Genomic DNA, 23,587 nt, shown 5'->3' with positions numbered 1-23,587 from the left:
GCGCTCCAATATTCCAATTTTGCCATCTGCATTTGGCACTGGAAATTGTAGTGTAAATTTAATTCTGAGAGAAAATAGTAATGCCATTTAAAGTTTAAATTGAATTCCTGTTCATGAAACAGAAAGTGACGTTATTATTCTGAAGATGATTTAATAAACCAATTGGAAGATTAAATTAAGAAAAAAAAATCTGAAAAATGGTGGTTCTCGGAGAACTAGTTTTCTGAAGCTGAAAAGGGAACTAGAATCTCATTTTCTGTTATAAGTCTGTATTATGTGGCTGCCTCATTCAGTTGTACATCTGATGCAGTGGCGTAATCAAGTTAAGCATGCTGAATGATACTGGTGTCTATCACTGGTACAGGACACTGTACTCTTGGCTTATCTTAATTGGGACCAATTTCACTTTGCATATTTATCAAGCCTACAGATAGATATTGAATTGTTTCATTACTTAATTGGCCCAGGTACTGGTTGGTACTAAACATGTAGGGCATTATCACTTGGGAGACACATTGGAGATGTCTTTAGGATGAAATGTATAATGACTTTGCTTAGCTAAATGAAACGGGGATTTCCTGATACCATTCCTATGGATTTGCTCCGGTGTTTGTTCTGTCTTTTCCTGAGCCGTGGTAAGTGAACAGTTTTTGTCAATCTTTAAGAGAAATGAATTTTAATATTGGATGAAAATTTCCATAAAGACAATAAATGTACTAATATTACTGTGATAAGTTCTTGCAATATTTTAATATAATAAAATACAAAAAAAATCACATTAAATTTAATTTAAAAATCAAGATGTAGTAAAATGATTTGTTTTGGGTTGAAAATGCTTTGATTTTCTGAAGTAATTGTATATTCCTTTTTTACACTGACACCATGTTGCTTGTATCTATTTATTAATTTTTATTTTAAGAAAAATATATTTATATAGTTGATATTGATCATCTAAACATATACCCTACCACTTGCAGTTGGTGATTGTCAGTTTGTAAGATGGATACGGAACACGGACCTGAACAACCCAGCCAACTGGGACCGTGGCAACCTACCGTGCGGCAACGACCGCATGATCATACCCGATGATAGCCCCGTTGTCTACATGCAGATCAACACTACCATTCAGGAACTGGTAATATTCATCTCAGTGATTTATGTAATGCAATTAGATCTATTAGTAAAAGTGCGGTTTTAGTAGGGGGGAGTGGGGACTGCTATAACAAACTGAGTTTAGATAAAAAAGTTGACAAGGCCTCATTACAGATCATGCCAACAGTTGTCGAGTGAATAGAAAAAAGGTAAAGCTAAATTCATGAAATGTAACAATAACATTTAAATAAATATGCATTCAACCCTTTAATCTTGTGATTATATAACAGGTGGTGCCCATGTCGGGAGAGATCATATTTGGTAGCTGGGCGGGCCTGGGCTTCACAAACAATCCTGACCACAGTGCTGCCTGCCTTGACTCTGGATCAGGTAATTTATAGCTGATTTGACTGTTGTTATGAAGGTTAAAAGTTGATTGGCCTGTCTGTTGTTTTTTAGATAAATTGTTGTCGTCGCCTTGATACAGGTGTATTCGGTTTTATTCAGTAATTACTTTAATGTTGCCCTTGAAACAGAAACCTTTTAAGGTTTACACATGAAATCTAATACTAAAATATTTTATCTATGATACAATGCTTCTATAAAGACAATTCAATGTGGAAAAACATTGATGTCACTTCCCTCTTGGTGTTGATAGCTCCATCGTGATGTGAATCAAGTGCACCAGTTTAATTTTTTATGAGTTAAATTTTATTGTGACCAACTTTCCAGACATCACATTTAATGCCAGCCACCCTGCCCAGTGGGTGGACCCTACAAACTGGTGCCCTGTTGCCACGGAGATAGGTCCCTGTGAGCCCCGCCCCCTACTGGACACGGAGAGGGTACCTTGTGCCATGGACCATGTGATATTCCCCACAGGCAGCTCATATTATGTGGACCTTGGATCTAACCTTGATATACAAGTGAACACCATCAAAGTGTCTGGCAAGGTAATATTTCGAGGGTTCTAAGTGACATTCAATATAGAAGAAGATAAAAACTTTTCGTTTTCACCCCTCGATTTGCTCTTGGTTAAATAATAGCTTTCATTCCTGTTCATGCAAATAGTGTGCTTTTAAATTTTCGATATTTCCTATCCAGGTAGTGAATACACAAAGGGCTTTGCTATTAATTGTTCAAAACCATAAAATAGAATGTTTCACGAAACTTGTTATAAAATTCCAAAATAAAGAAAGCTTTATGTGAAGGATTTTTCTAAAAACTTACATATATTTTGTCATTAATAGATTATGTATGCCATTTTTGTACACAAATATGACATTGTTGCAGGCCTACAGTTCTTCCACATTCCGTGACTTCCTGTCCACTGAGAATGGGCGCAACATTTTCACCCAGCCCAACTCCGGCCCAAGGTCGACTGTGACCATCAACAGACGGAGATGCACTGACCAGACTGGTTGTATATGCGGCAATGACAAGGGAATGGTAGGATAGAAAACAATGTTAAATGTTTCTGGGAGTCTTTCTGGCATTGATTGAATAAGGAAATACATAAATTGGTTTAAAAAATCTAAAATTGTGCAAATTTTCTTTCCTATTGACCCCTGTGTGCCTGTGCTGCCATATCTGTAATGAGATTTATATAAAATGTAGCTTCATAACCATTTCCAGTTGTACACCACATTGTGTAGCATACAGAAGAACCGGTGTGCCAGACCAGCCTGTACCATGCCCTTTATTCCTGTAGGCCACTGCTGCCCTGTGTGCGGTAAAGTATTTATCATAGTCATCAATTTATACTATGACTTTTAATTTTAATTTTACCGATTATATATATAGCAAGTCACATAACTCCACTAAAATATTTGTTTGGTGATATCGCTCTATCACTATCAGCATGTACATGTAGTATTTGTTTTATTCAAAGTCTTACTCCATCTTCAGATAAGAATCTTTATAAGTGCGTGTGGTAAGATCTATCCAAGTGCTTTGGAATGAATAATGAAATAAAATATTATTTTTCATATTGATCATTTCAGGGGGAATGTTAAATCTGACCTATGGTACAGGCTTTAATTTTAACACACTGAAGACCAGCATACAGAGAAACTTCCTGGACAATAAGGTACACTTGCAGCATTTGTTTATTTCAATATTTAGCTTTTAGTTCAAATCTTTATTTGTATATACCTTATAGTCACATTGTGACTGCTGCTCTGCTTTTATTTAAAGTGGGGCAATGTATATGTTTAGCTGGTGGCATGCATACACAATACCTCAGATAAAATTGGAAAATATTAATTTTGATTCTTAAATATATATAGTTAAACCTCATCCTATATTTCCTATAAAGGTAGAGTATCAGTCTGTCCAGTACATCGTGTCCAAGCGCAGTGATGGAAAGGTTCAGATGGTGTTAATGGACAGAGACGGCGTCACAAGTTCCAAGGTGGCCACTAATATCATGGCCGACATCACAGCAGGTATACTGGAAATCAAACCGTCTTCCACTCAAAATCTTTGAAATATCTTGTCCTTTCAATGGGTACAAACTGTTCATAATAACTTGTCATTGTCTACAATTATCCATTAATGTACTTTAATAACTTTCATCCCAGAAAATGAAATATATCCTGCCTTTCAAAAGAACCACAGGAAGCAATGAAAGTGTTAAAAGGAAGACTTTTATTATATAAAGCTTTGATATTTGAACGTTTATTATATAAAGCTTTGATATTTGAAAACATTTCAGACATTCGTGGAGGTGGTATGAAGTACGCCCTGGTGAGTGCCAGTCTTCAGACGAGTACTGCTGGTTCCCATCATGGCCCTTGGTCACCCAGTGCACATACAGGTAAATTGGGGAAGGTTTGTTCATCCAGAAGAAAGGTTTAGGTACTCTGTTAAGAGTACCAGTCTTCAGACGAGTACTGCTGGTTCCCATCATGGCTTTAAATCTGCTAGTGGATATCAATAAGAATATCTGGTATGCCAGTCATAGTTCTAGTGATCAGAAGGGATGATACAAGGATAAAATGAGTTATTTATGCTTTGAATGTTTGTATTCCAAAATGAAACATTTCATGTAAATATAATTTCTATAATTTTATAGTTAACAACAGATTAAAATTCGCAGGTGGACAGCCCTCCATGAGTCGGGGGTCAGTAGCTGGAATCACTATTGGATGCTTGATTGGGCTGTTACTGCTAGCTGGAGCTGGATTCCTCTTCCATAGGCATACCAAAACGTAAGTTATTGTTGGCAACAATTGTTAAATATATAAATGGCAACCAATGGTGTTTGTAACTTACAGTTATTTTGCATTGTTGATAATGTAATAATAACTAAAATTTAAAAGATGACTTGTTAACTAATTCATAACAAACACTGTCCTTTTTTCATAGCATACATTTAATTTTTAAATCGAAAATTTCATAACACAAGGTTAAGGGAAATATTTTATCGCTTCATGCCTTGATTCTTTATAGGTCTGAAGGTAGTGGTTTCAGTGCCCGCATGTTTGACACGTTTAACCGGTTTACAGCAAGCTCTCGTGGGAACACTCAAGAGCCTATGCCCCCATCTGTGGGCTTTCGATGGGACTCCCATGACAGCGGGCTTGCCAGCATTGGCGGGGGTTCCTCTCAAGGCTTTGAAAACCCCACATATGGCATAACCCCCATGCAGGTATTGACAGACTTTTTCGTGTATTTCGATTTGAATACTTATATATTTATTGTGAATGTGACAGCCGAAAAACATACATCCAATCTTTATATACCGGTAGACACTATGGCTTGATGCTTGTAAGTCTGTACACAAATGAGCTACCGGCATCCATATCTCACATACATTCTGATCTGTGACAGGTGAAAGCATAATGATTGACACTGCCTCTATTTATTTTCTTCTAGTTTACTTTGGGATTTTATTTGAAAAGAAATCAATATAAGTGCCTGTATGTTACCGGGTAAGCATTTAAATAAAAAACTATATTTGCTGCATTGGCTTTGTAATATGCTGTTGAGTTACATATATTAAAGCAAACTAGGGTGTTATATGAATATGATATACAGTGTGTGTATTCCACGTGATAAATTGTATACTAGTAATAAATACTATGTCGGAAGGCAACATTTTGCTACAAATGGAGACTTTGAACAAAGGTAACTTCAATATTTCTTCAGCATTTTAAATTAAACATAGTGCAGTCTATGCCCCTTACAGAGCGCCACCTTTGGTCTTTTGCCAGAGTTTGATTGAGAGTTTAGTTTCTTAAAACACTTTGACAAACCGTTTCACAATACGGCCGTCTGATGGAGCACTGTCAAAACATTATTTTGGAAACAGGTTTGTCAAAGTGTTTGATGAAACTAATCACCTTATCGAACTCCAGTAATAAAACGAAAGTGGGGCTCTTTAAGCGGCATAGACTGCCCTTTGTTAACCAGGTTCTCACTTTAGTTAGAGATGACATATCTTAACTAAACTTGGTCTATAGGAAGAGTTTATGGAGACCTTTCATGGGATTGCGTTTGGGGTCCCTAGGGTCAAGGTCAAGGTCACTGTTACTAAAAATAGAAAAACGGTTGAAACTGAATAACTTTAGTTAGGGTTGTCATATCTTGACTAAAATTGGTCTATAGGAAGAGTTTATGGAGACCTTTCATGGGATTGCGTTTGGGGTCCCTAGGGTCAAGGTCAAGGTCACTGTTACTAAAAATAGAAAAACGGTTGAAACTGAATAACTTTAGTTAGGGTTGTCATATCTTGACTAAAATTGGTCTATAGGAAGAGTTAATGGAGACCTTTCATGAGATTGTGTTTGGGGTCCCTAGGGTCAAGGTCACTGTTACTAAAAATAGAAAAACAGTTGAAACTGAATAACTTTAGTTAGGGATGACATATCTTGACCAAACTTGGTCTATAGGAAGAGTTTATGGATACCTTTCATAGGATTGTGTTTGGGGTCCCTAGGGTTAAGGTCACTTACTAAAAATAGAAAAACAGACACAGGCTGAAGTTCTTCTGTCAATCATTAAAAACTTGGTTTCGTCGCATTGCGTTTTATTGTTTCATTTAAATTGGTGTAGTAAAACAAAAGTTATTTGTTTTAAGTCTTCATTTCAAGCCAAATGTTGTCTTCTGACATAACATAGAACATAATTTATCATGTGGTATCCATAGTTGAATATGTCCCAATTGACTGTTCCCTTGCAGCATGTGAAGTCCATGGAGATGGAGGTGAGGTCAGACGTGATGACCGAGAATCAACCTATCGATTACGGCTTTGACAACCCCCTGTATGACAGTGTCCACCAGGTAGGTGTACTGTTATGTGTAGTTTTTACCAATTATTTAAGCTAGATGATCATCCCCACTCTGGAGCTTTGTCAATGATCAGTACTGGGTAACATCAAGGAATGTTAAATGGTTCTTAATCACAGGTACATAGCAGATTTTAAAAACTTCTACATAATTTCATCGCTATAAAAGCTTTTCAGAGCTAATGATAGCAGCAGTTTCATCATTGTGAATAAAAAATACCATATGCAGAAATTCTGCTCAAGTCCATTTCCTGTGCAGAAAGCAGTGTTTGCATTTAGTTGTCTTGAAAGACTCGCCTTGGATAGGCTTGATCCTGGGATCTCTAGCGAGATAGGTGGAGATCTATGCCACAAGACCATGTTCACCTTGTTATTTATCTGTTTTACTTTGAGCACAAACACCAAAGGCTTTTCTTGAAGTTCTAGAACTACCAGTGGCCATCGAGATGATTTCAACTGTCAAAAATTATCAATATGTTTTATGAAAGTAATTAGTGTATCTGATTTTATTTTTTACTTGATTAGTGTTTACATTTGTAATTCTGATAATAATTAAAAGTGAAAATAGGAAATGATATCTTAAATAATAAAAGTTAGGTCTAAGTCACGCAGGGAAAAAAATCTGTGAAAAATCCGAGAAAAAAACTTTTAATCTATGTTTTTGGTTAAAAGACGCATAGAAAAAATGTCAAAATCGTCCGGCATTTTCAGCCACCATGTTTGTTGACAGTGAAATTTTTTTTGTCTTGAAAATGGCGATGGTTATCTTTAAAACCATACAACCATACTGTCGAGAATGAAAAGTTGTTATGCGAAAAATATTTTGACAGTGCCTAACTTTGTTTTTTATATGTAAGTTTGATTATTGTTTAATTCAATTTATTATTCAAAATAATATTGAATACCGTAATTCACAAGAGTTCGGACACCATAAATTAATTATTTTTTTCGCTCTCCGAATACATAGAAAATTATCATTTTTACATTTTATTTACATGTTTGTTTAACCTGCCTTTTTTCTTCATGTTTGGTTTTTACCACTTATTAATTTATCCGTAGTAATCAATGGTCATAAACTTATTTATTACGCCTATAAGTGTAAATCCTTCATGAAGTTAATTAAAACACCATTTTATACATGCACTGAACTGAATAAACACATTCTATCGGCTTCAGATCAGAGTCACACTGTGTGACGTCACATAACTTACAGTTATACCCACGAGGATCTCGTGGAGAGCATGGACATTGCTATGCAGGATTAATGTACGATTATTGCTTCATATAGTCTATAAGTGTGGTACAAGTTTGAAAGCTTATTGGCAGATCGTTTTACAAACATGCCATGTCGATGTTTTCTTAATCCCTTGATTGCCCTTGTTGTTTGTTTAATCCTCAAATAAATATATCACACTTCCTTTTCAACAGGCAATAAATCGTTTAGGATGGGTAGTAACTAATTAAATTGTCACAGTGGTGTGTATACGGTTAGGTAATCTAGCCAGGCATTGTAAAGATAAAAATCAATAATCTTCGTCTGTGAAACTTGGTAACTATGAAAGTTATGATTGATGTATTTGGGAAATAATTATGGGTGTCCAAATATTTAGAGTGTACGAACTCTTAAGTGAATTATCGTAACTTTAATCGAAAAATATTTTTGTTGAAATTATAAACGTCTTACGATATACCGTATCCCGATCTTCAAGTGCCGTTTTAACCCGTATATACTCGATCAATATGACGCGAGTAACATCCCTTTCTCCATAAATCTAAACAAACTCTCGGCTAGAAATTGACCTCAGAAAAAAAGTTCAAAAAATTGTTACTGGGTATTATACGCAGGCATTTTTTTGCATCAAAATCTGAGGGAAAAAAGTGCGTCTAATACCCAGTCATTTACGGTAAATTGATGTGATCATCAACTACATGTGACATAATTCTGTGAATGTAGTTCATTCAAAGTTCATATCTGTGTTTCAGGAGTCCTTGTTCACTGACCCAGCCACAGTGGAGAATCCCCAGTTGCCAACGGTGATGACCCTGGGAGATCAAGGTCAAGACAAGGTCACCTCAGACACTGAGGCTTGAAGTGGCAGACTTGATGAACAAATACTAAAGATTATTTCTCTATACATTGTCAAAATGTCTGGCATTGTAATCAAGATCCAATACTCAATATTACACGCATCTTGGAATAGCATTTATGTTTGTTCACTACTGCATTGTTGGAATCAATATATTGCTGTGTACTTGAAGTAAACAATGTGAGGCTGCCCATTAAGTCTGTGTATCCCTCACCTTATTTAGTAGCGTGGCCGACATTCAGACATTCCATTTTCATACAGAATTTGCTGTTTATTCATCATTCTTCTATGCTTGGACTCACTACACCTGTAACTGTGTGTTTTTTCTGAACAAGGGACTTTTGAAATAACTTGGCATATATATTCAGCATATTAAGACTAAAGTGTCATTTAGACAGTGTTTTCCGGACAACACAAGTCCTAAAATCAGTGGGAAGGCCACATTTAAGGTCATTCTCTATACATGTTCCACTGTATCCTGACTGTTCATGCCTGGTTACTCTTCCTTCTCATTTTTATTAATGTGTTTCTTTCCTTATATTGTACTAGAAATAACGAGACTTATTTTATTTCTATTGTAAAAATATATATTTTTGAAAATGTGTCAAACATGTGTGTGTATAATATAATAAATTATGCAAAATAAATAGTGTAAATATTTACATGTATTTGGCTTATTGCAAAACACTAAAATGTCTAGGATTGTGAACAAGGTGAAAATCTTAACAAAGAGTGGTAGTACAAATACTCGGCAAAGAAATTCCTGCGACAACATGTTTGTTTATCAATATTTCTATTGTTTAAGTATTAAGTGTTATGCTTCTTCTTACAAACTCTTACCTATTCTTATATGCAAGTGAAATACTATTCAAAAGGTCATTACTACATTTACGTTATTTCCATATATAAAGAACATGAAAGCCAAATTCAAGATTTTATTATATTTCAACCTACTGTTATTGTTCTTTTTAAATTATTAAGGTGACCTTTTTGTCGTCATAAGTTCCATTACCGTAAACTTTAAGTTGAAGTTTGTTTTAACATTAACAAATAGCGGGCAATTTTGTGACTTTATGCCTTCCTGTATGTGTTTAAGAGTTCTAGAACATTATGTAATTGCAATAAAGCCTTTTGATTATGGAAGTAGACTAACTGGCTTAAATCTCCTTGCTTATAAAACTATAAAAAAATATATTATGTCGCAGGACTTTTTTTGCCTATTATATGAACACAGCTAAAATCTTTGGAAAAAACGATGTGAAACGCTGCATCTGTATGTTACAACCCAACCCACAGTATCACTGAGATGTCCAGAAAAGCAAGCACACTACCAAACACACATTAATAAAAGAAAGAGTTCATGAACACATAAAAGTTGTTTCTTTCAATAAGATACAATATATGAGATCCTTGCCAGTCTTATTAGATTCAGTGGGAACGTCTTCTGCGCACGTATAATGCAATCCACACACATACAAGTCCTTGCATTGCATAACTTAAAATGAGGCTAGTGTGGCTTGTCATCACAAGGGTGTGTCTGTGAACACTGTATGTTCCTTGCTGACACTGTAACTGGGAGTCTCCAGGCTCTCACTGTCATACTGGAAAGAAAAAGGGGATCTTAAATACCTTGGCTTAGTGATATTCTCTATTGCATATGAGACCCGCAAATGTGAATCATTCTGGCCCTAGTAATGAGAACGTCAATCACATATTGAAAACATGTTGCCATCAGTATTGCACTATATTTAATTGTCAAAAATACCTTATACACTAGATCATTCTAAGGTATTTCTTTAAGTTTTAAATGAATGACTGTTTATTGTCATCAAGAACACTTTGATTCCGGATGAATATTACAGCTGAGGGTACAACAAATCAGCTGCTGAGAGTCTATTTTCTCTTAAAAAAAGGGCACATTTTAACAATATATTAACAAAGCCAGAGCATTCCTTGCTAACCATCTGCGTTTTGTCTATGGGAAAACAGTACCATGTTTGATTTGTACTGTAACTGTACATCTTTAAAGGTATCTGAGTTTTGGTACACGTTTTTGCACTACAACCCTGACAACAAGGCTACAGTATGGCCAAACCTGGACCTTGACATTCAATAAACAGACATGCTAATGACACCTCTACTCACATTGCTGACAAGGCCACTGTCAGGATTTTTATCCCAGATGTAATCGTCATCATCTTCCTCGATATCATCATCAAACAGTGAGTCTGATGAGTGCCCAAAGCTGCCCTGCCCCTTGTGTTTGTGTGGGTGTGTATAGGCTGGGTTAGTCATCCCATTGGTAATTGAGCCCGAGTAGTAACCTGACTTGTCATGACGTCCATCTGGGCTCTCCTCCTGTCAGAAATATAACTGGGAAAATGAAAAATATAAACATGTATGAACAAATGTTAGCACTAATGAAGTGTGTTAAAACTTACAGATGTCAGTTTGATTATGTTTAATTCCAAGTTTGCTCAACTGTGACTGATAAACAATGATTCTACGGTACACGCAGTTGGGATAGAAGTTGAGATTGATTTTTGGGAGACCTAGTATGACAAATATTTGGGGTAATTTTTCAATTTTGCCACAATGATTCAATTGCAAATATACAATTCATGAGCCTTTTTTATGATGTAGCACTTTGGAATGCAAATCCTTAGAAGGAATTACCAGAGCCACGAGACTGCCAGTGTTGGGGTCAATCATGAAGGTGAATGGCTGCTTTTGTTGGCGCATCTGCAGGGGGAGTCGCTCCCTGATGTAGGTATTGGAGGACCCGCAATGCCGGATACAGCAGCCAAGCAGCACTAGGAGGAAGAGCACGCCCAGGACTGCCATAAGAGCGATAAACCACACCTCTTCAAAAAACTGCTCCTCCTGGGTGACCATCTCTGTGGTACCAACAAGGGCAGGAGTTGTCCCTGGCAATAAGAAAGGTTTTTCTCATGTTATAATCTATAATTACATAATGCTCAAAAATCAGTCAATTTATATACCTGGTACTTTTTTTGCAGAATGTTGTATGAAATAAAACCTCATGAAAATTGCAGATGTATATGACACTTACCCACATTGCCAGAGGCTGTAGGGTCAAACACTATCACAGGTGACTCAGCCTCCCCTGTGTCTGTTAAAACCTTGATTGTAAACAGAAGCTCTGAAATAAGAGTATCTTTTTTAATTTACTGGGTAGTAAATATTGGACTTGATTTCTTAAAAAATCTTTGTGAATAATTTTACAAACTTCAGTGAGACAGCAACTTTTGGCAATGCTGTTTGTCAACTTTCAAAACTAAAGAAAATATTGAAAACTTGTATGACTCTCTCAGTACTAAATCAGATTAAAACAATCATAATTGACATGCCCTTACTCTCTAAGGGGTTGACTCTATCTATAGAATGTTTGCTGGTGATCCCTGTATAGACAATCTTGTCTTGCATGATGATAGAGTACTCCTGGAGGCGAGAGTTAAGCACAAAAGATGATGACCAGTCTACCACAGCTAGTGAACCATTCTTTGCCAACAACGGGTACTTCACATACACAGGAGCTGGATAAGAAAATCAATCTTAATTCTCAAATCAGTGTATAATTTGTATATAAAATCAATAGAATGAAAACAACAGTTAAGGAATGGTCTTAGCTAGGCATTTTCATTCTAGAAATAGTTTTGTTTTGCTCGAAATATCATACACTCAAAGTTTTCTCAATGCACAAGCTGAGTTAGAGCCAAGAGGTTTCAACAGTATCTTTATTTTTTCATAAATAACAGGTTTAGTAGATCTGCATTAAAAAAAAATCAGTCTTCATAGTCTTTCAATGAATGTATCCACCACAGTAGAGCATTATTTATGGTTGCAGGATGTTTGGGTATCTTAAAGATGACAAATACACTTTGATAAATTTAAAGTTACAGATAATTTTTTAGATAAAATAATTTAAACCAAATAATTAAATTTATTTATTTGGAAATAGATTTTGTTCTGTATGTAAATTGAAGTGTTGTTATAGTTTTTGGTGAAATATCTGCCATTTAGAGCCACTTGGCCTTATGAATGGGAGGATAAAGTGAGTAACCAGTCAGAGGGAAATATAGTATAAATAATGCAGTATGGACAATGTGTCATAAAGCCTTACCATCAGTTGTTGTTTCCACTCTGATCCAAACGGGGAAGTCACTTGCCCCCGCATCGTTAACCGACTGTATCTGGAACTCATACGCTGTATACGGAGTGAGGCCAGGTACAACCTTTTCTATGTACATGCCCTCATACACAGACGTTGGGTCTCCAGGGTTACAGGGTTGCTGGAAGGGCTGGGGAGTCGGGGGACATGCACGCCTCTGATGCAGGGAGAACCTGGAATATATAGGGATTGTATGATGTAAGATCAAAGTTGGCAGTCTCACCATAGTTTTGTTTTGAGTATACTGTTCAGTATATAGAGTTGATACCAACTATGTTGGAACTATATGATGTAAATTTATTACCATTTTTGTATGATGATTGTGATATGTTGCAGTTCATCATTGTTGGGAACAGTTAGTCTAGTTAAGTGTTTTAAATAATAAACATTGTGGTTCATGGTTGTTTATTTAATGAACTTGAGACCTGACTACCTTCTAATGACTCCATTTGGACTGATAGGATGCTGCCAGCCAAGTCTCACTACTGTCATGTTCACCCCCAGCATCTTGACAGGTTCCTGTCCTGAGGGTCGGGAGGAACCAGTCTGTACCATTACACGTGGACTGGTTGTACAGCCACCTGCTGTGCACGCCTGTACAGTGATAGCGTAGTTCTTGTATGGTAGCAGGGGCACTGTAATGCCCACTGTCTGCTCTAGCGAGGTTCCAGTGCTCGACTGTAAGAAGAAATAATAATCTATCAATTTACTGCCTGGATATCATACATGCCATATCCCCAGGCAGGGGGAAACATCCCCTGTAATTATGACCCATCCCCTGGTCCCCCGCCCGGGGATCCATATCCCCTGGAATTTAATACTAGCTCAAGGTTGACTATGTCCAAAAACTATTTTAATTAGAGTGTGTTTCTTACCTATAAAGCTTGGTTTGTGCTAAATTTTGCTGCGTAAAAATCACCTGGTGTAATATAAAAATCCCCAGGAATTCAGACCAAAATCCCCTGGGAAGCCTCTTAGAAATATGGCATGTATGGCATATTAAGTAATATGTTAAGGATAATACTTATTTGGAAAAAATGGATAGTCAGTATGAATGGTCTTTCACCAGAATTCAACATTAAAGTATTTAATTCAAACAATCATGTAATGTTACTATTTCATTTTGACTAAGAACTATACAGTAGATGGTTTTATAACGTTGTAGTTGTTAAAACTCACCAAAGTGTCATTTGCAAGCACATTGTAGTATCTGACAACTCCGTTCGGAATTGTGGGAGGAGTTATCTGCACCTTCACAGAGCTGGGCTTTGTCTCCTGAAACAGCAGGTAGGGATAAGGCATTAAATAATATTACATTGGAAGAAAAAATTGCCTTTTCAGAATTCCATCAATGCAAAGTACTGTAGATGAAGTTATATTGCTTATAGAATTTAGCATTTATTTACACATATATCAATGCAGGGTTATGTGACATAAAAATACACATATGTACAATCTCGATAATTAAAGACTTAATATTTTACAATAAATAAAACAAGTTATTTTATCAACTAAAGTACATAATTTTGTGCTATTACCCCTGTAATTTCTAATATCAGTATACACCATGTACAATCTACCACTCCATCACCAGTTTGGTATAATCAAGTAGTGTAGATTGCTTTAATTTCGCGAGACCCTTTTAGCCTAAAAATAATTAAATACTAACAATACTTAAACTCAAAAAGACAATTACCAATATCAACGGTGCTGGGACAGTGTCGGGTGGGGCCTCCTTGGTGGTCACCTGGGACCACAGACTTGAGACTTTCCCCACTCCATTTACACCCATCACTGAGTACTCATATAAGGTGAAGGGGAGCAAGTCTGAGCTCCGGTCAGTAAATGAACGACTGCTGCCGTTGTATACCATCCTCATGTTTGCATAAGATATTCCTGTATATGCATTACACACATGTAAATTGTACATAGAATGTATGTAACATCCTCCATAAAATTCAATTATATAATTGGACTAAGTGCTCAAGTGAGCTGAAAATGAAACAAACTTTTGGCCCCAAATCCTTTTTTTTTACACTTGACAAGACAAATAAAGAATTGTATCATACCTGAAGGCATATTGATGACCTCTCTCCTGTACAATTCAAATCTGCCGATAAGCCCATTTGGCTTGAGAGGCTGGTCCCACTCCACCAGCACACCAGAGTGAGCTCCATTCTGATTGGCCAGTGGCAAGAGAGAGGGTGGTGCCTGTTCCTCGGGTCTTGAGGGGAGTGTCCTCCCTGTGGCCCCTATACTGAGAGAACAGCCCCTGTCTGTACATGCCTGCACTCGGAATGTGTACTCTGTCCAGAATTGCAGACCAGGTACTATGTAGTTAAGCTGAGTGGGGCCTCCGGAGTAGACCATCTGAAATATAATGAAATACAAGGTGACCAGTCTTTGTTACAAATTGACAAGAAACAAATGCCCATGCGTGTCTGTTGTTATTTCAGTTGACCAAGGGGCATACATTAAACCTCACTAAAGCCAGAGTAATGGCCTTATGCTATAGTTGTACGTTTTGTTTTGTCTGGCAACATGTGCTCCAAGTTTCATTTGAAGATATTGTTTTATTATGGCAAATGTTTAAGTTGTACCACAACAATGCAGACAACAAGACACTAAGGCTATGACAGTTAAACAAAAACTAGTTTTCTTTGATGAAATGAGGAAGATGCTAAATTGCTTTTTTAGTCATTCATATGATACTGTTTGTGAAAACAACAATCATTTGCCAAGTTCTAATTAAACATACCTTGAGTAGCCTACTTAAAGGAACCTTAGAAAGAGCTATTTACCTGTCCATCCCTGAAGATGGTGTAGTTCTTGATGACGCCATTAGGGTTTGCAGGGACCTCCCAGCTGACCTGCATTGAGGTGGCAGACACTGCAGAAAGGCTGGGCGGGTCCAACCCACTGGGAGAAGAAGCCCAGGTGCGGGCAAGGGACACCAAACTCTCCACAGACCCCTTCCTGTTCCGGGCAACCACCACATATGCATACTCCATCCCAGGATTAAGGTTGTAGTCTGTGTAGGTTGTCCTTAGGGTTCCTGAAATGCTGACACTCTCTGTGTACACCAGACGATCGTTTCTCCTCACATCATACGAGGTTATCTCCCCATTGGGGAAGTCTGGTTCCTTCCAGGTGACCTCTATAGCACTGGAGCTCATCACATTGAGGATGGGTGGGGCCATTCCCTGGGGAACATCATCCTGCGGACTCCCAGTTACCTCCCCACTGTCTGTACAGCCGCCAGTCGTACAGGCCGTCAACTTGAATGTGTAGTCCCTGAACGGAACAAGCCCTGTCACAGTGTACTGCAGGTCCATACCCTCATATACCACCAATCCGTCTTTGTACAATTGGTAGGCACTTATCTCCCCTGTTAGAATCTGAGGTCTCTGCCAGCTGGCTCTTATTGAAGTGGAGTTTTCAGCAAACAATGTTGGTGACAGGACCTTGAGTGGGGCAGACTCTTTAGTCCGAATAACTGTTGGGAGACTGTTTGTGCAACCACCGCCTGAGCATGCAGTTATGGTGTAACTGTAAAAGGTAAATGCATATAGCCCAGTGTCTGTGAAAGTCTTTTCCTCTAGGGCGGTGAAGCTCCAAGGAGTTGACTTGTTCCTCTGTAGGCTATAACTCTGGATGATTCCATTAGGCCTGTCTGGTGTTGCCCATGTGACCACCACAGAGTCAATTATGTTGGGTACCGGCGTTACCTGGGGAGGTAGGACGCCCCCTGGTGGAGCCTGGTCTGTAAACAGTGACTGCCAGGGGCTGATTGTAAAGCCTTGAGAGTTCACAGCCTTGATACTGTACTGGTACTCAGTGAATGGCTGAAAGTTTGTATCAGTGTAGGTGAATGTGTCAGCATCAGTGTTGAACTCCCGGTGCACAACCACTGGGTCAGATATAGCCCTCTTCTGTATGCGAGCGTTGGCTTTCCGGTACACCTCAAACACAGTGATTCTACCATTAGCCCTGGCAGGTCTGGTCCAGGTGATGACTGCTGATGTAGCGGTGACCTCTCCCATCATTGGGGATGGCTGGCTCTCTGGTGCAGTCTCTGCAGTGTAGAACTTCTGGACAAAATTGTATGTGCAGCCAGCTGTGGTGCAGGCCTCTAGTTGTACAGAGTACTCATGGAAGGGCTCCAATCTGCGTAACTCAAACTCCCTGTTCAGCCCCTGGAAAACTGCTACTGATGATTCCTGTACATATATTCTGTATGTTGTGATGATTCCATTAGGCTGCACAGGAGGCCCCCACCTTAATATCACAGCTAGGCCATTCTCCATTCTCTCGATGTCAAAAGAACCCAGCCCTGCCGGTGAAGACTCACCAGTTTTAAATGTTGTCCATGTGCTCGAAATGTTACCTGCTGAGTTGAAAGCTTGGAGCATAAGCTTGTATTCAGAGAAAGGTTGCAATCCACTAATAGATGTATGAATTGTAACTCCAGGAACAGTAATAGTCTGAATGCTGTCAGGGATTGTAGGGTCATTCACTACTTTCTTGTACATGATTTTGTACATACTGATCTCCCCATTTTGCTGTGTAGGAGGCACCCATCTTAACTGTACAGAGTAGGCTCCAGTGACAGTTATAAGGGGAAGGGTTAAGCCCTTGGGTGGGGCAGCTTTGGTGCGAACCAGTGTCCAGGGGCTGGAGACATCTCCCTGTGAGTTTCCTGCTACAATCTTGTATTCGTACTGAGTGTATGGAGACAGGTCTGATCCTGCATGCCTTATATGGTATGTTTTGTCCTCAGTGTGGCCAACCCTGTTGATCAGCAGTTCTACATTCGTCCCAGCCAGCCTGTAGTATACCAGATACTGTCTGATTACCCCGTTGGGATGTAGAGGTGTATCCCAGTATACATTAACAACATCCGGGGCGGTTGATTCCACCATGGGGGCGGGCATGTTGGCAGGGGCGGCCTCAAATGTCTTCACAGTCACCCCTGGTCCAGTGCCACACCCATTGGGTACGCCCATCAGACAGGCCTGGACCCTGACATTATATTCTGTGAATGGCATCAGCCCAGTTATCATCACTGAGGTTTCTAACCCCACACCTCTATCTACTGCAGTGTCCCGCCCTGCATTTAGCAGAACACGATACTGGTCAATGATTCCATTCTCAGGTGGTATCCCCCTCCATTCCGCAAATATCTCTGTGGCACTCATCACTGTCACATTTTCTGGCAGTGGAATACCTGTGGGTGTGTTGTCAGGCATGGTTACTGAGGTTGTTTCACTACTGCGGTTCCCTGCTTGAGTGCCCACAGTGATAAAGTACATATATGTCTTGCCTGGAACCAGACTATAATCTGTGGCATGGAAATCCTCCCCCAGGAAAACCCGTATCTCGTTCTTACTTTCTACTCTGACAAGAGCGTAAAATGTCACAATGCCATTGGGCTGTGTTGGGGGAGTCCAGTAAATGTCAACTGAAGTAGCACTACGCACTATCACCTTTGGGGCAAAAACACCTGAAAAACATGTATATATTTTCATTAAATATTTTTGATAAAAGCAATAAAATTAATTATACACAGAAATTTCATAATTACTTGGATTAAAGGAACAGGTAAGAAAGATAAGAACATGTCCAAAGAAACTTTTCTTATTCAAAGCAATCTGTAACAATTAGGCACAGTTCCATTCTAGTATAACCAGTCAATGAGATTCTATTCACCTTGAGGAGCGGCTTCAGGCATGAGGATGGTGACCATACTGCTGTTGGTACAGGCCACCTCGGTACAGGCCGTCACTGACACATTGTACTGTCTGTGTGGCAGCAGGTCTGGAGAACCAAAAAAAGTATGCAAAAGGTATGACAAAAGTAAACAAGAGTGCCAACTGTCACAAAAAAAAAAGCCTAACCAAATTTTAGGACACCAAGTTTGGTTATAAGTGGTCGCACATTAAGGCAAATTTAAAATAGCCAACACTGTAAAGCCAGTTTTTGCCAGTTCAAGGGTTGTAACTCTATAGAGTGACTGAGGTGACACGGCTGGTTATCAAACCTGACCAAGTTGTTCTTCCCATACACATTTTGACCAAATTTGGTGATGATTGGAAAAAGGCTTCTAAAGTATGAAATGTGTTGATTTATGTCATTACTTATGTTCGTAAAAAGATCATAGGCAGATTATGTAAAACTAAGACATGACACTGTAAATGGCACTTTAAGTACCGGTATACATTTTGGTTGTAAAAAGGTGCAAATAATAATCCAGTACAGGAATGATCTGTAATCTAAAAGGACGAATAAGTGAATTGAAAATACTTCTACTAGCATTGGCAGAAAATGTGAACCAAACATGTTGGTCTTTATACACCCGTTTTAAGAAAACGTCTTATCCGTGGTGTACGGATGGGCCGATGGGCTGCACTCAGTATGTTGTGTGCTCAATAACATTAGAAGCCTTTGTCCAATCATCACCAAGTCAGAATGTGTATTGGCATTATATCTTGGACAAGTTTGATAACCAGTCATGTCTATTTAGTCACTCAAGAGTAATTGCCCTTTAATTATAGAAATTACCTAAAATCGGTCTTGTCCGATCAATTACTTTAGAAACCTTTGTCTGATCATCACTAGATTTGATAAGAATGTGTTTTCAAGTTTCAAGTTTTATTTATAATAAACTAGAAGGTCGTAGACGTAGGAGGCATAAAGTGCGCAATGGTGACAATTACAAATAATATGTACTTGTGTGGTAACATATCAACCTATAAATTTTATGACGATGCCTATTATACTAGACTCTTACAAAACATCTATTTGACATAATGTGAAAAGCTTTGTAAAAAAAATACACTCAAATTCTTCAATGTTCCTTCAATTTTGGTGTTAATTAACTCTATAAATTTGTGCATACTAGGATGTCTTAAATAATAAAATGACAATAAAGATTTTCGAATATCATTGTACAATGGACATTCAATAACAAAATGGTATTTGTCCTCTAAAATATTACATTCGAATCATTTTCTCTCATGTATGGGTATTGATACAGGTCTGGTACATGTGAGGAAACTCGTAATTTTGCTAAAGCTATTCTAAATTTACTAATATTTATTACATCCAAATATTGCTGAGGCTTAAAACAAGTTATATATCTATAAAAATTAGCCCTGGTAGAATCCTGTAATCTTCCATTCCAGCCCTGAATATACTGATCTTTTATGCGTTGTTGTACATTTGCGAGAAAAATGTTATCATTGCCAACATCTTGGAAAAGCCAAACTTCATAAAAACCAATAGAACACAATAAATCCTTTAACAAAGAGCACCAATGTGTATGGGAATATTTTTTACAAGTTTGTTAACCTGCCATATCCCTTGGGTCACTCAAGAGTAATGGCCCTTTAATTATTAAAATTACCTAAAATTAGTCTTGTCCAATCAATCAATAAAACAAATATCATTATGTAAGCCAAACAATAGCCTTACCATTTATGATAATGTTGAGCTCAGAGGTGTTGTACACCATGTCCAAATTCTCCCCCATAAAGTGCACCATGTACATATGTATGATGCCGTTGGAGATGTCGGGCGGGGACCAGACTACACGTAGGGCTGTCGAGTTGACCACCTGGAGGCGGGGAGGTTGGACACCCTCAGGGGCCGCCTGGGCTGTTGCCACGGTGATCTAAAACAGATCATACATATAATTGCTGTTCTCTCTTCTCTTATGTAAAACTAACATTGTAGCATTACAAAAATAAAATGACATTTATTTACGATCTCAGCTTTATGGGTTTATTAAATCTATTATTGGAAAGAGCAAAAAAATTATGTGCAAAAAACATGGTAACATAACTCACTGAGGGGCTGTCCACACAGCCAGCGATGGTGCACGCTGTGAGGATGTATGTATATGAGCGGTATGGTAGAATGGTTGTGTCATCTGTGTACGCCAGGTCCAGGCCCCGATACAGCTCTATCCCATCACGTACCAGGATAAACCGCAGTATCTCTCCTGCAAGTTAGAGGGTAGAACAAGGTAATACATTGGGTCTAGAAGGTAAAGGGAACTAGACTAAATTTGTAAATAATTCAAGGTCAAATCTTAAGTGTTAATTTCTGCGCTGCTTTCTGGTTTGTTTGTTTTTTAATTGCAAGATCAAAGTTCTCTTACACTAATAATTTCTCAACATATATCTCCCCAACGCTCCCTACCATTAGGCTGTAGTGGAGGCCTCCAGGTGAGGAATATCATGTACAGTTGTCTAGGGTCCAGGGTGGCATTAGGGGTTGGGAGACCCTCTGGTGGGGCCTGCAGGCTTTTGATGCGGGTGTAGTCAGTCTGGGTGGTGCCTGCACTGTTCACCACGGAAACCGCATACTCATACAAGGAGAAGGGCTTCAGTCCATCATCTGAGGCATTGAAGTTATGTCAAAGATACAGGAAATTATTGTATGAGAAGAACAAAACTTACATGTACAATGATCAATATCATCTACAAAAAAATTAATAGAAGGATTATAGTGAAAAATGTCCTTTAATTTGTACAATATGCAGCTTGTTTAATATTACTTTTAAGGCAAACAACATGAAAGTTCTTAATAATTCTATTCTCTTTAGTAACTAGTTATACCAAGGAAGTCAGTGTTCATCCCAGTGTAAATCTTCTCCACACTGACAACACAGTCATCGCTGGGTACCCGTGGTGCTGGGGTAGGAATGTTGCTATGGTAACCTGTGATGGAACCACACATGTAGGTGTAGGGGTCAAAGTCACACATGTCACAGAATGCAGTATCCTTCATTGTCCGTGAACAAACAGTGCCTGAACCACACCCTGGAAAGGTTAAAGCATCAATATTATCATTTGTTCCAGATATGACAAGGTAATATTGCTGGCTGTGAAATATGTTAGAGTTTTAATTATATGCGCGCAAACAATTTAAGTCAATATATTTTCATAATAAAATAATGTGCCTATTCTATTGTTGTACCGGAGTTCTGGCTGGAGATGTCGGCACAGAACTGGAAGACAGGGTTATAGCCAACAAAGTTACAGCAGCTTAGGCCTTTAGAGATCAATTCTAGGCCACAACACTTCTCATTGGCAGAGATCATGTCCGCTGGGCTGGAATACCTATGTACCTGCAATAATATTATGCACTGATATGAAATAGGTCATATTTCAGCACTTGTATCTAACTGGCATCATTCAGTATTAGATCTTTCAATTCGAATAAAGAACTCCATTACTGCAATTCAATTAAAAGGTTGACAGACTTTTGTTTGTATGCTTTTAATGTTCAGTAATTGGTATGTCAAAGGCCAAGAAGCCTACCAGGAGCTGACTTCTTCCTGTGCAAGTTACTATGACTTTCTTCAACTGAAAGAATGTGGGGTTCCAATTCCAATGTGGAATTGCGCCTCTCAATTGATCGCCCCATTCATGCACTGAGGCACTCTAACGGATGACCCACCTTTGTTTAGGTGCCAAATGTCACAAAGCCAAAATGGTATGTGACCAGTCCACCAATCAAATCTAGAACCCACTGGTTGGGCTAACCAGCCTGCTAAACTCCAATACTCTCTGACCTATGCAAGACACAGCCGTAGTTGCCAAATAATCTACAAGGCAGTGGGTTCATACCATGTTTGCAAAAGGCTACCTTAATATGTCCTGTGTCACTGGTGCAGCAGAGACTGGAATCCTCTGGTATATATGCCTGCCCACAACAGAACATCCCTTCATGTGGCGTATATGCCTGCCCCTCCATGGGACCCCCACAACACACCATTTCCTTGGTAACCATGGAACCTCCACAACACTGCCCACCATGGCTCTCGTATAATTTTCCTAAAATAATAAACACCACAAAGATTAATGATCTAACTTTAACTTAGTTTTTCGACAAGGATGACAAAAGTCAACATGAAACCATATAATCACATGTTTAACATTTCATCAATATGGTTTATAGATTCTCACCATTACAGCAGACTTGGGAGCCATTCATTAAGTATGGAACAGTTCCACAGCAGGCATCTCCTGTTCCTATGGCAACCCTGTCCTCTGTGTTGTCAGGGCAACAAATCTCCCCCAACCTCACAAGGTCATACCTGACAAGAGTAAGGAGTCATCCAAATACATTTTTACAAAATACATGAAAATGTTCACATTTCTTTTATATTAAATTTACATTTTAATAATGACTTCCATTTTATGCAAATTACAAAATTGTGTTTAATTTTAGCCGATCAGATCAGATGTGTTGAATCACATCATAAATACTATTCACTATCATGCAAAAATGTTTAACCTTCCATTACAGCAGGCATGGTCCTGCCTGTATGTAAAGAAGACACCACCACAGCAGATGTCATTGGGTGAGGCCATACTGGCGTACTCCCTGCCACAACACTGGTACCCTGACCTGGCCTCATGTAACACTCCATCACAACACACCTGGGGCAAAGAAAACAAGAGGTTATATACACCTATAGCAGTGTTCCTATGTTAGACCATACCAGCATTCCCTCTGCCACAACACTGGTACCCTGACCTGGCCTCATGTAACACTCCTTCACAACAAACCTGGGGTCAAGAAAACAAGAGGTTATACATCCCTACAGCAGTGTTCCTATGTTAGACCATACCAGCATTCCCTCTGCCACAACACTGGTACCCTGACCTGGGCTCATTGACATTCCAACACAACACACCTGGGATAAAGAAAACAAGAGGTTATACACCCCTACAGCAGTGTTCCTATGTTAGGCCATACCAGCATACTCCCTGCCAGAACACTGGTACCCTGACCTGACCTCATGTAACACTCCATCACAACACACCTGGGGTCATTAAAACAAGAGGTTATACACCCCTACAGCAGTGTTCCTATGTTAGCCCATACCAGCATACTTCCTGCCACAACACTG

General features: G+C 38.6%; 2 protein-coding genes across 3 annotated transcripts in view; one reads left to right on the top strand and one right to left on the bottom strand.

The window, feature by feature from the left end:
- The first annotated feature begins 501 nt into the window (after nt 1-501).
- On the top strand, nt 502-8,512 carry LOC128208239 (protein amnionless-like). The gene is made up of 13 exons (XM_052911718.1): nt 502-635; nt 978-1,135; nt 1,383-1,482; nt 1,825-2,045; nt 2,386-2,541; nt 2,728-2,824; nt 3,096-3,181; nt 3,410-3,539; nt 3,809-3,910; nt 4,193-4,304; nt 4,546-4,744; nt 6,278-6,379; nt 8,368-8,512. Exons 1-13 carry the CDS (start codon nt 563-565, stop codon nt 8,473-8,475), a joined length of 1,644 nt encoding a protein of 547 aa, XP_052767678.1. The 5' UTR covers nt 502-562; the 3' UTR covers nt 8,476-8,512.
- A 689-nt stretch (nt 8,513-9,201) lies between these two features.
- LOC128208236 (usherin-like) overlaps nt 9,202-23,587 on the bottom strand; it is a 58,500-nt gene continuing 44,114 nt past the window's right edge. The window contains exons 48-67 of one of the 2 annotated variants that reach the window (XM_052911712.1): nt 22,969-23,114; nt 22,638-22,768; nt 22,318-22,505; nt 21,646-21,796; nt 21,285-21,488; nt 20,866-21,063; nt 20,511-20,665; nt 20,137-20,335; nt 18,373-18,480; nt 15,465-18,166; nt 14,733-15,033; nt 14,360-14,559; nt 13,843-13,938; nt 13,097-13,341; nt 12,616-12,836; nt 11,849-12,028; nt 11,545-11,634; nt 11,148-11,398; nt 10,617-10,829; nt 9,202-10,072 (exon numbers count right to left, since the gene is read on the bottom strand). In XM_052911712.1, the coding sequence (XP_052767672.1) occupies nt 9,995-10,072; nt 10,617-10,829; nt 11,148-11,398; nt 11,545-11,634; nt 11,849-12,028; nt 12,616-12,836; nt 13,097-13,341; nt 13,843-13,938; nt 14,360-14,559; nt 14,733-15,033; nt 15,465-18,166; nt 18,373-18,480; nt 20,137-20,335; nt 20,511-20,665; nt 20,866-21,063; nt 21,285-21,488; nt 21,646-21,796; nt 22,318-22,505; nt 22,638-22,768; nt 22,969-23,114 (6,057 nt within the window). In that variant the 3' untranslated portion in view covers nt 9,202-9,994. The remainder of the gene's footprint in view (nt 10,073-10,616; nt 10,830-11,147; nt 11,399-11,544; nt 11,635-11,848; nt 12,029-12,615; nt 12,837-13,096; nt 13,342-13,842; nt 13,939-14,359; nt 14,560-14,732; nt 15,034-15,464; nt 18,167-18,372; nt 18,481-20,136; nt 20,336-20,510; nt 20,666-20,865; nt 21,064-21,284; nt 21,489-21,645; nt 21,797-22,317; nt 22,506-22,637; nt 22,769-22,968; nt 23,115-23,587) is intronic. The other variant, XM_052911713.1, reaches the window with a different exon arrangement.

Source organism: Mya arenaria, chromosome 11, assembly GCF_026914265.1.
Source record: "Mya arenaria isolate MELC-2E11 chromosome 11, ASM2691426v1".
Lineage (NCBI taxonomy): Eukaryota > Metazoa > Mollusca > Bivalvia > Myida > Myidae > Mya > Mya arenaria.
The sequence above is the reverse complement of the archived record's forward strand: the minus strand, read 5'-3'. Positions and strand labels throughout refer to the sequence as shown.